A 19,067-nucleotide genomic window follows, 5' to 3' on the forward strand; every position below is an offset into this window, starting at 1 on the left:
TTATAGGTCATCGATCGACCTTCAACTATGAAGATAGCCCATACCGTAGAAAATATTTCAGTTTATTTTAGGAGAGGGTATGTTTACTCTTCCAGAACACCAACTGACACGAGGCCTTGTTTTAGCTTTGTTTAGGGTTGGGATATGATATTAGCTTTTTAAATTTCAACATCTGTGTTTCAACCGATAACAGTCTTGTCCATCCTTTTAAAAAATGTTTTTTTCTAGTTCAAATTTTTTTTTTGATGTTCGTTTGAGATTAGGAAATTTCATTTCAAATGTTTACGATTTTAATGATGTCTTACGGTTAGAAAATAATCAATTAACAATCCGCCATTACGTGATGGCTTATCACCTTATGTTTCATATATTCTAGGAGTTAAAGGACTAATGATACATGGAAAACACCATATGGTCACCCGTCTTTTTCCAGCCCAGTAGTCAACACTTCGGTGTTGACATGCATATCAATGATGTGGTCATTTTTATAAATTTCCTGTTGACAAAACTTTTTTTAACTAAGTATTTTCTTATCTCAGGCATATATTAACTTAGCCGTATTTGGCACAACTTTTAGGAGTTTTGGATCCTAAATGCTCTTCAACTTTGTACTTGTTTGGCTTTATAAATATTTTGATATGAGCGTTACTAATGAGTATTATGTAGACGAAAGGCACGTCTGACGTACTAAGTTATAAATCTGGTACCTTTGATAACTATTCCTAGATACCAGAGATCAAACTGGGGTTTTATAAGGGATTATGTTAGTCAGTCTTAAGCCTTTAGAAAGGATTTTTTTTGTTTTATCTTTTTCGTAGTTTTCGATTTTTTCCACTGAAGTGTCATTTTGTTTTCCAATGTTGTGTTCTGAATGTCCCGTTGTTGACGAAAGAAACAAATGACTATTATTTAGATTAATACTGTAGGTAAAATGAAATGAGATTATAAGCAACAAATATAGTAAATAATGAATTCAATCAACTGATATTTCTGTTTGTTAAATAAATTGATGAAGATGTTATTCAAAATATCCTGCAGTTTCATACAAAATACAGTTGTGGTGCAATTTATGTATTCATTATTACATACAACGCTATTAATCTCATAACGGTCGGAATGTAGGCAGTGTTCTTCAATGTATGATCACTGTTTATTGAAGATACGATTATAAAGCGTCTTCCTAATTCATTTTTAAAGACAATTGAAGATCATGAAAAGAATCTCCAATTAAATGTCGTGGTTGTAAGCAAAGTGTTCTAAAATATATAGAATAATATAGAGGAAACAATAAAACACAAATAAAAACACAAAAAAGCACCGTTGCAACCATGTACTAGTATTCTTAAAGCATAACTACTGAACTGCAAACGAAATAGCTTGAGGAATTGCAAGAAAAATTGTTTCCAAAAAATCATGAAGTATCTACTGTGGATTCATTATTATTCGTTGGATACCAAATAACAAATACCGGGAACCACGAATTTCAATGCACAACGATTTACAAATTGTCAATAAGAATGAATGTAAACGTAAATGCAAGATTTCTCCAATTCGTGAAAATTGGTACCCACGAAAATAAATGAATCCACAGCATACAAGTTACAATGTATTCAACTTTATAATCGGCTAACCTTTATTGAATATATATTTCTTTTCTTTACTTAAATGTATCTGTTCTAACCTATAGTCCCGCTTTCCTTAAAGTCGTAGCTAATAAAGCGCCACACCCGGGCAAGCTGTTAACTCTTATGTAACTCCAAATTCATGAAAGTTCAGGCAACTGACCGGCTCAACTTGGCCCACCATTCTTGTTTTCATTGTTACGGTTGGCCAATACATGTGACGGGACATATAAATTTATTATACAAGGAGCACCGCTTTCATAATATGTAAATAGCTGCCGTGGCGGGTAACTACACAATTCCAAAAAGAAGAGTTATAATTATTTGAAAGATATAACAACACAGTAGCGGCATGAATATTTATTATAATTTTTATACCATTTTTAAACACATGAACGCACAGAATTTAAATGGGAAACAAGAATAAAAAAGGCTGTCAGTTCCTACCTTGTCCAGTTGCCCTAGTGTGTTAATAATGTAATCCTGTAGTTATTCCCCATCACATCGATCTTTTGTAACCATTGATATTTAACAAGGGACCATTGATTAGGATTCTGCTAAGGATAAACTGTTATTTCAGGCCTGAAATAATTAGTTACATGAATGTGCAAATTGTTTGGTGTTTGAATGTTCCACTTCCAATTTGGATGTGTCATCACAATCTTATAGATTGTTCTTACCCTAAATTATACATGCTTCATCACCAGGCTTAGTCAAGGGTGACTTAGTTATAGAAACAATATAAGAACAATATGTCTTATTCATGTATTGTACCATATTATTATATCTATGTGCTAATAAATATTTAGTCCTGTGGATTATTCATTATAGTTAGTGAAATATGAATTTCCAGTAAATGCTAAATCAACTTACAATTTCCAAATGAGCAAAGATTGGTTTCCTGACTAGAAATGGATCCTTCTGAGAAATCATCTAAGTGCTGGTGCACTAAACTTCATAAGATTAAGATTATGCGTTTTGGGAAGTTATCCTGTGGCTGGGCAGATATTTCTCTGTTACAGGCAGGCACAATTGGTCCACAATGGCTGACCATCTAGACATATATATAAATTGTTTATTGCTGCAACCTTTACAGAGACTCACCCAAATGATATAATTATATTGAAACCCATCCCAGGTCCCTTACAATATGGCGTATTGAATTTTGCCGTATATTCCTTATGCGAGAAATTCTTTATTCTAAATGACATATTTTCGGTAACTCGTTTTTCTTGCCGAATAAATGTACAAATAATAATGTTAAGACAACTCTTACCTTTTACAAATTAATAAGCATCTAAATTGTTAAAAATGGTCTTGTTTAATGTGTGACATTCAGCTTTACATCGAGAACAGTAATATTTCATAAAGTATTTTGAGATTGTTATATTTGTTTTTCAATACGGAAGATAGTTTTATTTATTCTCGGATTTATAGTCTGATTGTTATTGTTTATAGATATAGGAAGATGTGGTGTGAGTGCCAATGAGACAACTCTCCATCCAAATATCAATATAAGCGAAAAAAAGATTCAATCGCATTCTGAATGGGCCTGGGCTAAAAAAGAGGGTCGAAAGATACCAAAGGGACAGTCAAACTCATAAATCTAAAACTAACTGACAACGCCATGGATAAAAATGAAAAAGACAAACACACACCAGCACACATGACACAACATAGAAAACTAAAGAATAAACCCCACGAACCCAACCAAAAAACTAGGGGTGATCTCAGGTGCTCCGGACGGGTTAGCAGATCCTGCTTCACATGTGTCACCCGTCGTGTTGCTTATGTGATAAGCTGTGCTGAACAAATAAATTAAAAAAAAATGAAAACAATCTTAATAAATTCATGCGTCCGAAAGTACCTTCATCAGGACTGCTCAAAGACAAAAACGTGTGTATTTGAAAGCCAAGGATTTATAAGAAACGACATAGTTAGTAGCCTTTCAAACCATTCATTACTGTTTTTGGATATGCTAGCAAATCAATAAGAAAACTTCATTGGCATGTATTTGATAGTACAGAAGGTTCAAATTATGGATATTGTTGCGTTTGTTGTCGACTTGAACTACGACAAAAACTAAAGTAACAGATATTGTAGATACCAAGATGCCAAGGAGCTATACTACGCGATATAATATTCATTAAGACCATATGGTTCATCAATCCAAATTTCGTTATTGCGAAAATGCTATTTCTTAAATAAGGGCTTTAGGTCTGATAACCGACATTGTTTAAACGTTAGATACTACAATCTATGCCATATTACTTATTTATTACGTTTAGCAACCCACAGTTTATCAATCGTCATTTGCTGTCACCCTTGCCTGAGGCAGGTAAAACCTTAGTTTCGAAATGCTTATAAGTAAAATAGACTATTCAAGAAATACCCAATTAACGTATACACATGTCTGTCCAAAGTCAGTGAATGTATAAGTCATAACAAATTGAACTAAAATTAAAATAAATAAATATATGAGCCTTCTTGTCTGATTTGTTGTTTTGGAAGATTAAAAAAACAACACCATATATACATGTGGAAAGAAAAGAAAAGAAACCAAACACGCAAAAAATGATTACATGCTTACAGCTAATGTCGCAATGTGGAATGTCAGTATGATTATTAGTTATGACATTTTAAGTACAAACGTGCTATAAAGGTTATCAATACTAAGAAGTTGGTAATACTATAAAAGACAAACCAAGCCTTCATACTGTCTCACACCACATTCCATTATAAGCAGGTAAGACCTAATCATAAGTATTGTCAATGTATTTTGTTACACTTAGTTTATTTATTAGCCTATTTTTGTTGAGTTGAAATATACTTTTCATTGGAGAAAATGTATTTCAACATTTATAGCATTTATTAAAACTCAAAAGAAATCTTTTGATACCATTTTCAGTACCAACAATTGAAAAAAAAACCCATTTTATGCTTCTCAAATTTGACAAACTTTTCACTGTATTTTTGTAAATACACCTAAAACTATCCCATGCATGTATTACTACTTTGACAATTATTTGTAATTTTTGTTACTTATATTTTCTTATATAAAATGTTATAGCACATCATTTTTTATTCACTCATTTGGAAAAGAAACAGAAAGAATCAAGGGATGAGTTATGCCACTATGTTGAAAGGAAAAATATTATTATTCCTCCATTCTTTGTTTATCTTATAATTGTCGTCTCACGTCTTCAATTAGTTCAAAATATGTTTTCATCATTTGAATAAAAGATCGTCATAAATTTTGTATATATGTACGATGTTTTCAATTTCTTTGCACTTTATGAATATTCTTCAATAAGGTCCGACTATGGAGGACTATAGTTTTTAATGATATTTCATACTGCGTTCTAGTCTATTTTGTTATGTATTGCTTTTCTATTTTGGTCAAGCATTTATAGACATCGCAGAATAGAGGTAGGTTCTAGTGATTTTTATTCCCATCGAAACATTTCAAATTAATTTAATACACAATTTTATAGCCTGTGTTCCAATAACTTGCTATAACAAACGGGATGTGATAACTTTGTATACCTGTTTATCGTGATTACTATTTCCTAAAACATTCTCTCGTCAGCATTTAACCTTTAGGGTCATTACAGGGAGTGTGCCATCCTTGGACAACTTTCAATATAGTTCCAATAGGACCAACCTTTTTGGATTATACACTGTATTTGGTTTGATTCTAATGTTTAATTACTATTGTTATATTCTTTCAGCTAAATACATGAAGATGAAACTTGCTTTTGCTTTATTGCTGTTGTTACCACTAGTGTTTTCTACACCACAGAAAAGACTTATTTTTGGTAAGTGGTCACAGGGCAGTAGTTTCTTCTTTAAGAAACTCAGGTTTCAACTTCTTTAGGTAGAGCTGACCTTAGAAATAAATGGCTCTATTGTATGTCCTGTTGCTCGTAAAGGTTTTCAACTGTTTCGGTTTTTATGCGCATCTCTGATCGTTCCTGACGGATGTTAATCCAGAAAAGCGCCTCTGATGAGTGAACTTTATAAAAAAAAAGAATAAATTTAACTTACCGAAGTGGATAACTTAGTAATTACTTTTTTGTGTACTATTGTATGACGAAACGGGTAATAACTTTCTTGTTTTGGTAGTATTAAGCCTTGACAATTAAGTGAGTGACAATATTTTACCAGTTACATGTAGTTATAGTTTTGAAGCTATTGTACAAGTTTATTCCAAAGATTTGAAAGGTATATTATAGTATTAAGTTTGTTATTTATCTGATCTGATTTTTTTTTTCATATGCTGGATTGGAATGTTATTCAAATATAACATTATTCCATTAGTGTGCTGAAGTGAAATATCATTTAACTGCAATATGTTTTAAATATCGATAATTATTGTGCACAACGAGATATAATGAGTATGAAATCTAACTTAACGAGAAGTTGAAAACTGTATGGAATGAAGTATTATTTCTAATTTTCATGTTCATTTTGAAACTATTTTTAGTGCAATCATAACTGATCGTTCTAACAGTTTTTATAGTGGACATTTTTGAAATATTTGAAATTTTCTTCATTAAAACTGTATATCATGTAATGATGAATTTAGTTATATATTAATGAAATTGTAAAGATTATGAACTTAGCAACTTTTTTGATTGATTCAAACTTGACTGTCCCTTTGATATCTTTCGTCCCTCTTTTAATAAAATCAAAATCTAAATATCGTCGAATAAGCAATGGTTGTTTTCTATTTGTTGTAAAAAAAAATTCCCGAGTTTTGAATGTTCGGTTGGTGTTTTTGAATATCAGGCATAACATATTAATTCAAAAGACTCGCAAAGTCTAAGGAAGAATTAAACTTTCAAAATTAAAACAATGTAGAAATTCTTGGGGAAAAGACATCTGCTGTCCTTATGAAGGTTTACTGTTACAGTAGATAATTACCATCAAATATAATATTGATAGGAACTTTGGTACGTCTTAACATAGTATGGGTGTCTTTCGCCATCTTGGAATGTCAAAAACAGAGAATTTAAGGTCAAGATTTTCAATCAAATTAGCAAAATGTGATATAGAAATGCAAATAACAGATGTAATTTGCATGTAGAAGAACATATTTATAAAATTATTACTTCTAAATATTAATATTTTTACAAGTTTAGATTTTTTCTGAAGGAATCTACATGGAATTTTGCTATTTTGTAGTTTAGCCGGAAAAAAACGCACGGTGATCTCATGTTGTCTTTTGTTATTTTTTAAAAATCATTTTCTAAAAGCTATCTTCTCGTATTTAATTTTACAATTCTATCATTTAGTTTAGCTTCTTAACACATAACAATGTTTTTTTTTCTTCTCTATAATACATACAAATCTGTCATTTTGTTACAACCTGTAGCTTGAGAAAATGCACGGTTACCTATCATTTTTATTATATTTTGAACATATTTCAATATATACTACGTTTTGGAAAAATATGAACAAATTTTATCATTTTCAATTTAGACTCCCATACCTCTTTAAGAAGTTTATATATAATTTGTTTGACCTGAAAAAAAAACAACCCGACAGAAAGAGTAAATAAAATTGAGAATGGAAATGGGGAATGTGTCAAAGAGACAACAACCCGACCAAATAAAAAACAACAGCAGAGGGTCACCAACAGGTCTTCAATGTAGCGAGAAATTCCCGCACCCGGAGGCGTCCGTCAGCTGGCCTCTAAACAAATATATACTAGTCCAGTGATAATGAACGCCATACTAATTTCCAAATTGTACACAAGAAACTAAAATTAAAATAATACAAGACTAACAAAGGCCAGAGGCTCCTGACTTGGGACAGGCGCAAAAATGCGGCGGGGTTAAACATGTTTGTGAGATCTCAACCCTGCCCCTATACCTCTAACCAATGTAGAAAAGTAAACGCATAACAATACGCACATTAAAATTCAGTTCAAGAGAAGTCCGAGTCTGATGTCAGAAGATGTAACCAAAGAAAATAAACAAAATGACAATAATACATCAATAACAACAGACTACTAGCAGTTAACTGACATGCCAGCTCCAGACTTCAATTTAACTGACTGAAAGATTATGATTTCATCATATGAACATCCGGCACAATCCTTCCCGTTAGGGGTTTAGTATCATACCATCATAACATATATGAGAAGAACATAACCCGTGTCATGCCAACAACTGTTTTTAGAATAGATGTGTTTAGTTCCGATGCAAAGACCTTATCAGTGACTCAATATTAACGCCAAAATATGCAATCTTTAATGACTTGACAACAGTATCGTAATTATATCCCTTCTTAAGAAGTATGTTCAAAGGTTTTGTAAGTTTCTGAGGTGAATACTGACACCTTTGTGCTTTATAAAGAATATTTCCATAAAAAATTGGATGTGAAATACCTTAACGTATTAGAAGTCTGCATGTTGAGCTATATTTACGAATGATGTCTTTATACCGATGATAAAATTTAGTAAATGTTTGTGATATCGAAAACCCTGGTGTAATAATTTTTCAGTAATGCATAAATTCTCTTGTTAAAATCTAAAACATTGTTACATACATGAGATATATAAACACCGTAAGATGGTGACAAGGGAACGTCACCATCTAAACACGGATAATAACGATAGGAAATGAAAAATCATCCCTTTTATCATAAATTTTAGTATTCAGCTTTCCATTAGTGATATAGATATCAAGATCGAAAAAAGGGCAGTGGTCATTGTTAGTATTAGCTTTATTTAAAGTAAGTTCAACAGGATAAATTCCATTAATATACATACTGAAGTCTCATTATTGAGAGCCAAAATATCATCCAAATATCTAAAAGTATTATTAAATTTTTTATCAGATGTTGTTTCGATGGGTCTATGTTTTCTAATAAAGAATAAGTGTCAGTTCACTAATCGATAAAACCATATACATTGTTCATATTATTATAAGCAGGTAAGAAAGTTGTGACAGATTTTTTTTCTATTTTAGATACGTTATTCCAAACTGATGAACTGAAAACATTAGTAGACGGGATAGTAGGTACATTAGGTACTAATGCAACTGAACAGGCATGTGAAACTGAATGCCACACACTCATCCAAGCAGATCATCTACTTCAATTTGGATGTCCATTGGTTTGTAAAAGGTAAACATATATTGGTTTTATTTTTTTTTAACATTTAAGAGGATTTTTATATTATCATTGCAAATATGTATAAATGTTATATATTTCTCGACACCTCAAGTTTGTAATGCAACTGAGTGTATCGTTTTTGTGAAAAATAAACTAAATTTTGGTGTACTCTTATACATTTCTCTGTCTTTGTCGTTTGGTATTAAGAATTTGTTAAACTATTCCAAACATTCTGTTCATAGAATGTAGTTATAAGACATAATTTAAAGTATCAAATCTAATAAACGGCACGTGAAACTGTTGAAACATCAGTTAACCTTCTTGACCAATAGTTTGTATAGAAAATACAAATATTTTAATATCAAAATTTGAAACCCTTACAGAACAATCAAAATATTTTAACATGAAAATTTGAAACGTTGATAACACATATAAAAAATAGCATGACCATACAATATGTCGGAGAACAAAATACTAGTACGTATAAGTAACACTTAACGTTGATATATTGTTCGAATATAGCCTGATTTGGTGTAGATTGACCACGTTCATTAATATTAAACAATAAGACAGCATACAGTTTTGAAAACAACAATCAAAATGTGTTTGCTACTCTTGGACGTTATCTAAGGTTCCCATAGCTGTTGGTGAATATACTGTCGCTTAAGAATACAAAATAATCTGAAAACAACATTCATTTTTCTTTTTACTAAAATTCAATATGAGCGTTACTTAAGATCAACAGTACTTCAAGGGAACATATTATAATCCAGATATATTATATGTATACATATTTATTTATCTATATTGTTTATTCAAATTATCTTTTATCTTATATCAACAGTTTCCAGAGTCTGGTTCACCGATTTGGACATGTAACAGTTCCCCCAACTACTGTTTAGATACAGAAAAAAATAAATCTACAAGATTTATAGTATCTTGTTTTTTTGTGAATTATTTAACATAAGTTCATCCATTGTTTTGTGGACTACGTGTTATTCAATCTTTTGTCATACCACATCTGCCTATATGCCCATGTATACTTAGTGGTTAAGCAACAACAAAAAATCCACAAGATTAAGTGTTATAAGTATTAAAAATGATTATATTAAATGAAGATGATCTTTCGATTATGTAATTATAATAAGAAAGACAATAGCAAAAGGATTAAGAAAAGTTTAAATCACACGTAACTTCAAGTCCTTAAGGAAGGAATGTGATACGAACAACAAGCATAACATTTATTTGACAATATACAGGAACAAACAATTTGCTCAATTTCATTTGATGACAACTGATCACTGACGGGCAAACTAATGGTCAGTGTAAAACAATTTATAGCTACTAAACAGATACACGATAGATCAAAGAGTAAAATTTGAATGAATAACTGCCAAAATTGGCCTTTTTTTTTTAACTCACCAAAAAATGCTTACTTGCCATGACAATACTATGCAGTAGGTTTTTCTTTTATCTTTTTTTTAACATATAACAGTGTTATAACATAATTGCTTGCACGCATCGGATCTAAAGAAAAGACTTTATAATATAAAAATAAAATGATGTGGTATGATTGCCAGTGAGTTAACATTTCACAAAAGACTAAATGACCCATATATAAATAATTATAGGTCATCGATCGACCTTCAACTATGAAGATAGCCCATACCGTAGAACATATTTCAGTTTATTTTAGGAGAGGGTATGTTTACTCTTCCAGAACACCAACTGACATGAGTCCTTGTTTTAGCTTTTAGGGTCCCATTGTTGACGAAAGAGACAAATGACTATTATTTAGATTAATACTGTAGGTAAAATGAAATGAGATTATAAGCAACAAATATAGTAAATAATGAATTCAATCAACTGATATTTCTGTTTGTTAAATAAATTGATGAAGATTTTATTCAAAATATCCTGCAGTTTCATACAAAATACAGTTGTGGTGCAATTTATGTATTCATTATTACATACAACGCTATTAATCTCATAACGGTCGGAATGTAGGCAGTGTTCTTCAATGTATGATCACTGTTTAGTGAAGATACAATTATAAAGCGTCTTCCTAATTCATTTTTAAGGACAATTGAAGATCATGAAAAGAATCTGTAACTCCAATTAAATGTCGCGGTTGTAAGCAAAGTGTTCTAAAATATATAGAATAATATAGAGCAAACAATAAAACACAAATAAAAACACAAAAAAGCACCGTTGCAACCATGTACTAGTATTCTTAAAGCATAACTACTGAACTGCAAACGAAATAACTTGAGGAATTGCAAGAAAAATTGTTTCCAAAAAATCATGAAGTATCTACTGTGGATTCATTATTATTCGTTGGATACCAAATAACAAATACCGGGAACCACGAATTTCAATGCACAACGATTTACAAATTGTCAATAAGAATGAATGTAAACGGAAATGCAAGATTTCTCCAATTCGTGAAAATTAGTACCCACGAAAATAAATGAATCCACAGCATACAAGTTACAATGTATTCAACTTTATAATTTGCTAACCTTTATTGAATATATATTTCTTTTCTTTACTTAAATGTATCTGTTCTAACCTATAGTCTCGCTTTCCTTAAAGTCGTAGCTAATAAAGCGCCACACCCGGGCAAGCTGTTAGGTAACTCCAAATTCATGAAAGTTCAGGCAACTGACCGGCTCAACTTGGCCCACCATTCTTGTTTTCATTGTTACGGTTGGCCAATACATGTGACGGGACATATAAATTTATTATACAAGGAGCACCGCTTTCATAATATGTAAATAGCTGCCGTGGCGGGTAACTACAAAATTCCAAAAAGTAGAAGAGTTATTATTATTTGAAAGAAATAACAACACAGTAGAGGCATGAATATTTATTATAATTTTTATACCATTTTTAACTCAGCACATGAACGCACAGAATTTAAATGGGAAACAAGAATAAAAAAGGCTGTCAGTTCCTACCTTGTCCAGTTGCCCTAGTGTGTTAATAATGTAATCCTGTAGTTATTCCCCCATCACATCGATCTTTTGTAACCATTGATATTTAACAAGGGACCATTGATTAGGATTCTACAAAGGATAAACTGTTATTTCCGGCCTGACATAATTAATGACATGAATGTGCAAATTGTTTGGTGCTTGAATGTTCCACTTCCAATTTGGATGTGTCATCACAATCTTATAGATTGTTCTTACCCTAAATTATACATGCTTCACCACCAGGCTTAGTCAAGGGTGACTTAGTTATAGAAACAATATTAGAACAATATGTCTTATTCCTGTATTATACCATATTATTATATCTATGTGCTAATAAATATTTAGTCCTGTTGATTATTCATTATAGTAAGTAAAATATGAATTTCCAGTAAATGCTAAATCAAGTTACAATTTCCAAATGAGCAAAGATTGGTTTCCTGACTAAAAATGGATCCTTCTGAGAAATCATCTTAGTGCTGGTGCACTAAACTTCATAAAATTAAGATTATACGTTTTGGGAGGTTGTTCTGTGGCTGGGCAGATATTTCTCTGTTACAGGCAGGCACAATTGGTCCACAATGGCTGACCATCTAGACACACACATATATAATTATTTTCTGTGACTGTATCTTACATTAATTTGTAGGATCCTTTACTATAGATAATTTAGCTGATCTGTAACAATAACATCTTCATGCCTTATATATCATGTACTGTAGTACGCCGCTAGATTAAAACTGACGTGGAAAGGTAACACATGGCCAGCGAAAGCTCTTTTTTTGAGAGCCCAGGTGGTCGTGTGGTCTAGCGGGACGGCTGCAGTGCAGGCGATTTGGTGTCACGATATCACAGTAGCATGGGTTCGAATCCCGGCGAGGGAAGAACCAAAAATTTGCGAAAGCAAATTTACAGATCTAACATTGTTGGGTTGATGTTTAGACGTGTTGTATATATATATATAAGTACGTCTGAGTCAGTGACAACTCTACAACAGGTGTATCCATCGTACTTATAAATATAATTATTTTCTGTGACTGTATATTACATTAATTTGTAGGATCCTTTACTATAGATAATTTAGCTGATCTGTAACAATAACATCTTCATGCCTTATATATCATGTACTGTAGTACGCCGCTAGATTAAAACTGACGAGGAAAGGTAACACACGGCCAGCGAAAGCTCTTTTTTTGAGAGCCCAGGTGGTCTTGTGGTCTAGCGGGACGGCTGAAGTGCAGGCGATTTGGTGTCACGATATCACAGTAGCATGGGTTCGAATCCCGGCGAGGGAAGAACCAAAAATTTGCGAAAGCAAATTTACAGATCTAACATTGTTGGGTTGATGTTTAGACGAGTTGTATATATATATATATATATATATATATATATATATATATATATATATATATATATATATATATATATATATAATGTCTAAAAATAGCAACAATCAACATTCAATCTATTTAAGCGTGGATCAGTTTGTGAAAATAAACTGATACAGTTACTGAATTAAAATTATATAAATGTCTAAGAATATAACTTAAACACACTAATTAATACATTAAAAAGTTCTATTAGATGTTAAATAGAAATACGCAATATTTCGCTAAACAAATTAGCTTCATCAGGCGTGTGCATCTCTCAAGGTGAAATCGGATGCTTAACTAATCGATCAGATCGGTAATCGAGCACTAATCGATCATATTTGATCAGTACTCGATTGATGACTTGAAGTCATCGATCAGTAATCGATCAAACTCTCTCAGGAGTTTGATCGATTAGTGATTGATTAGATTACTGATCGATTTAAGACCGATTACTGATGGATAAGTGATTGATTAATGACAGATTAGTGATTTTATTATTATTGACAAAACAATGCTATTCCAGAAACAAGCCTTATGAAAGACATCATTTGTGAAATAAAAATTCCATGAAAATATTTTCACCATTGCCAAAATTTTCTGGAATTCTAGAATTTAAAATCATTTCACTGCTAAGAAGATACTGGAATTTTTTGTTCATGATGTTGTCAATATGTCTGGAAATTTGAATGTAAAGATTAGAACCAATACCCATGCCAGACATCAGTGTTTATTTTTAAGTCTTGAATTTATGTTTCTGTCTAAATATGCCAAAAAATCCAGGATTTACTCAGCAATACATTTTTACACATAATGCAGTCGTAACCAAGAGAAGCGTATCTAAAAGCTTAGCCCTAACATATTCCTGATTAAAAACTACATTTTTGTAGGTTTACCCATGTATATTGGTACAATAACTGTGACGTCTTGAAAGGCTATTGTAATTTTTTCTTTTACAAACTTTCATTGACGGAAGGCGTCAAAGCAAAATTTAAAAAAGCCATCCAAGATGTCATAATTATTGATATAAAAACTCTAATTTTTATATGTGTGCATGTAACAAATTTGGTTGTAGAGGGGTCTAAATACAGCACAAACTACATTTTCCAAAAGACCAAAAGAGTGAAAAAATAGATTTTAACAACAACATTTGACTTGATAATAGTAGTATATATATACTTCCATTGTTTGATAAGTATTTGATGCCTTTTAAGTTAATGACCTTTGTTAACACATCAAAATTAATTTTTACATATAATATTAGCTTCAGACACTTGTGATTTTATTAAGAAGATGAAAATTTCAACCAAGCTAATATATACTAAAATCTGTATTTTTCATATATACGGATTAATCAAGACAAATAAATTGTGCAATTTGATATATCCTTAATTTTATGATGAAATTTAGGGTTTGTCCTATAACATTATTAACTAATGCCAGAATTTAGGTCACAACTAAATAGCCAGAACATTTACCAATTAACAGAAAATTGATACATCATTTATTCAAACACACTTGTTTGTCTTCACAGCAGGATATTGTCTAATTTCCACAATATTGTAGAAGACTGACCAGAAATGACCAGCTGTGGACTATGACTCTACTAAGGATTGCAAAATACTGATAAAAATAAATAGATTGTTATCAGAGTCGGTGGAAAACTTTCTATTGACTTTTGAATTTACATACAGAAGATCCCCCCTTTTTTCTAAAATTTTAAAATAGTCCTAATGCAAGGCAATAGTGGTTAGTGTTTTATTTTCACACGAAAGCATACACATCTAAAGATAAGTAGAATGAATATGAATAAGAAATTAAAGATGTTTTTAAATAGAATTGAGTATGTGCCCGTCACAAGTCAGGAGCCTGTAATTCAGTGATTGTCTTTTACATATTTGTTTTTAAATAAATAAGGCCGTTATATCCACCTATGATTTGAAGTTGCAAAGCGCAACTACAAATCATTGTTCTGGCCTTTCATTGATACTGTGTAGCAATGTTTAGAGTTTTTCTGTAAATATGGTGATTAAAAGGAAACTTTCAGCAGAGACCACCCCTTCTGTTTGTCATTTTTTTATTACTGCTTTTAATTTATTGATTTTTTCATAATTTTGTAAAATTTGTTAATTTGAATTTAGATTTTTTGTTTTTTTTTGTAGAGTTCACGAAATCTTTTTTCCCCAGGTGGTCCTTGGAGAAAATCTGCTGGTCCTCATTATTAATTCTATTGAAAAATACTAAAATTATGTCAGTCCTATGCAAAGTTTTGGTGGTAAAATCCAGAGGACCACCACTTTTCACGAACTCTGTTTTTGATTTTCTAACTATTTCATCCTATTTCAATAAATATTGAATTAAGTGTTTCCTGGTAGAATTTTGTCTTATAAGAATTTCAGTTTACATGTGAGGTTTACATGATGATGGTCATTAATTAGTTCTGCACAGTGAAATATTTTGAAGGAATTGTGACCTTCATACAAACTATTTTATAGGTCATTTCATTAATTCACCAATGTTCTATTTCTTTTGAATCCTATGGATAGGTTTTAATGGGATATGATACACAATGTAGCACTTATTGAAGAATCTGTTTTAATAAGATGCCAGAATTTCCTGAATACTTTTTGAAGTTCTTCTGCTTGAGGATGATAATATGTAAATGATACATAACATCTATTTTAAACTTTTTTCTTTTTCTTAATTTTATCTTTTCTGTCATGGAATTTAATAAAATTTGTTTTACCAATTTTAGTTAATAAAATGGTTTTTCAATAAAGAGTTTTCTTTCTGGTTTATGTTTCTATGTAAATGAATACCTTTGCCTTTAATATAGGATTTAAAGTTCCAAATGGGTTGGTTTTGGGTTTTTATGAAGATGTTGAAATTTTTCTGTATTTTTTTTTATAGCATTTCATATCTTACCAGTATTTTCATGTGCTCGTCTTTGAGGATTTCAAGGTCTAGAAATTTTATGGAATGATTATTGCATTCCTTAGTAAACTTTAGCAGGGTAGTGTTGTTGAATGAATTGAGTGGTAGGGATGAGCTGGTCACCATGGTCACTATTTCAAGCTCTATTATATATTTCATGATAAAATCGTGAAATTTAGATGGAGGTGAAGTTTTCAACTTGCCTGTTTATATCACAAGTGTCTGAAACTAATTAGATGTCAGAATCTTTTGATGTTTGTTAATGTTTCCAATAGTGTGGTCAAATCAATTATCTCTAAACAATTTTCCCAAACAATCTTACCAGCTATTTATTTGCTGTTTGTGCTTTTGATCCTATTATTTTGACATTTTCACTTAATTAACATTAACAATATATAATAATGAAACATTACATTACTACAAATGTATCCTGAAAAGAAATTCTGATGTGTTTAGAAAAAAAAGCAATGTATCTTTCATCAGTTATATGCATGTATACTTTAGGTTAATCTTATTTTCATAAAAAAAAACATTTTATGACAGATATACATTTTTGATAAGTAAAAATATGATACGAGAAGGGTTGGGTAAGTGCTGGATCCAAATTCACATGGAAATAATGTTGTAGGTCATATCTAATTATATAAACAGTAGTCCAAATAATTATGACATCTTGGAAGGCTATTTTAAATTTTGCTTTGACCCCTTCCGTCAATGAAAGGCATAAAAGAAAAAAATACAATAGCCTTTCAAGACGTCATATCATAGTTTTTAGGACTAATATACATGGGTAAACCTACAAAAATGTAGTTTTTAGTCAGGAATTTGTTAGGGCTAAGAATTAAATACGCTTCTCTTGGTTACGACTGCATATTGTATAAACATGTATTACTGAGTAAATCCAGGAATTCAAGAAAATTTTGGCAATGGTGAAATTATTTTCATGGAACTTTTATTTCACAAATGATGTCTTTCATAAGGCTTATTTCTGGAATAGCATTGTTTTGTCAATAATAATAAAATCACTAATCTGTCATTAATCAATCACTAATCCATCAGTAATCGGTCTTAAATCGATCAGTAATCTAATCAATCACTAATCGATCAAACTCCTGAGAGAGTTTGATCGATTACTGATCGATGACTTCAAGTAATCAATCGAGTACTGATCAAATATGATCGATTAGTGTTCGATTACCGATCTGATCGATTAGTTAAGTCTGGTATTAATTAGTGTGTTTAAGTTATATTCTTAGACATTTATATATATATATATATATATATATATATTGCTGCAACCTTTACAGAGACTAACCCAAATGATATAATTATATTGAAGCCTATCCCAGGCCCCTTACAATATGGAGTATTGAATTTTGCCGTATATTCCTTAGGCGAGGAATTCTTTATTCTAAATGACATATTTTCGGTAACTCGTTTTTCTTGCAGAATAAATGTACAAATAATAATGTAAAGACAACTCTTACCTTTTGCAAACTAATAAGCATCAAAATTGTTGAAAATGGTCTTGTTTAATTTGTGACATTCAGCTTTGCATCGAGAACAGTAGTATTTCATAAAGTATTTTGAGATTGTTATATTTGTTTTTCAATACAGAAGATTGTTTTATTTATTCTCGGATTCATAGTCCTATTGTTATTGTTTATAGATATTTGAAGATGTGGTGTGAGTGCCAATGAGATCCATCCAAATATCAATGTAAGGGAAAATATTATTCAATCACATTCTGAATGGGATTGGGCTAAAAAAGAGGGACGAAAGATACCAAAGGGACAGTCAAACTCATAAATCTAAAACTAACTGATAACGCCATGGCTAAAAATGAAAAAAAAACAAACAAACAACAGCACACATGACACAACATAAAAAACTAAAGAATAAACCCCACGAACCCCACCAAAAAACTAGAGGTGATCTCAGGTGCTCCGGAAGGGTTAGCAGATCCTGCTCCACATGTGTCACCCGTCGTGTTGCTTATGTGATAAGCTGTGCTGAACAAATAAATTAAAAAAAAAATGAAAACAATCTTAATAAATTCATGCGTCCGAAGGTACCTTCAACAGGACTGCTCAAAGACAAAAACGTGTGTATTTGAAAGCCAAGGATTTATAAGAACCGACATAGTTAGTAGCCTTTCAAACCATTCATTACTGTTTTTGAATATGCTAGCAAATCAATAAGAAAACTTCATTGGCATGTATTTGATAGTACAGTAGGTTCAAATTATGGATATTGTTGCGTTTGTTGTCATCTTGAACTACGACAAAAACTAAAGTAACAGATATTGTAGATATCAAGATGCCAAGGAGCTATACTCCGCGATATAATATTCATTAAGACCATATGGTTCATTAATCCAAATTTCGATATTGCGAAAATGCTATTTCTTAAATAAGGGCGTTGGGTCTAATAACCGACATTGTTTAAACGTTAGATACTACAATCTATGCCATATTACGTATTTATGACGTTTAGCAACCAACAATTTATCAATCGTCATCTGATGTCACCCTTGCTTGAGGCAGGTAAAACCTTAGTTTCGAAATGAAGTAAAATTTGAAACAGACTATTCAAGAAATACCCAATTATCGTATACACATGTCTGTCCAAAGTCAGTGAATGTATAAGTCATATTGTTATTATTTGTTGTAATTTTCAGAATTTGGTTATGTCGATGTTATGCTTTCAAACACGCTTTAATTTTAAAAATTTCAACAATTATTTCCGATCTCAGGAAAAACTTTTTGGCAAGATTAAGTCTTTCGGCATGTTAACCCAATATTCAAGCTAAAATTGAGGTTAGAAACAATTGAGAGTAGAAACGGGGAATGTGTCGAAGGGTTAACTATCCGACTAAAGAACAAACAAAAAAGATAACACCATTTAATGGTCATAACATAGCGAGAAAATCCCGTATCCGGAGACGGACTTCAGCTGACAATATTAAGAAAAATGTGTACTAGTTCAGAGAAAATGGATATCACAATATACTCCGAAGCATACAAATGAACCAAAATTAAAAT

General features: G+C 31.3%; 1 protein-coding gene across 1 annotated transcript in view; it reads left to right on the plus strand.

Moving 5' to 3' along the window:
• LOC143062574 (uncharacterized) overlaps positions 1 to 19,067 on the plus strand; it is a 74,121-nt gene that overhangs the window by 16,054 nt on the left and 39,000 nt on the right. Inside the window, exons 6-7 of the mRNA XM_076234236.1 lie at positions 5,354 to 5,440; positions 8,600 to 8,756. Coding sequence (XP_076090351.1) covers positions 5,354 to 5,440; positions 8,600 to 8,756 — 244 coding nt within the window. The remainder of the gene's footprint in view (positions 1 to 5,353; positions 5,441 to 8,599; positions 8,757 to 19,067) is intronic.

This window comes from Mytilus galloprovincialis, chromosome 2 (assembly GCF_965363235.1).
Source record: "Mytilus galloprovincialis chromosome 2, xbMytGall1.hap1.1, whole genome shotgun sequence".
Taxonomy (NCBI): Eukaryota; Metazoa; Mollusca; class Bivalvia; order Mytilida; family Mytilidae; genus Mytilus; species Mytilus galloprovincialis.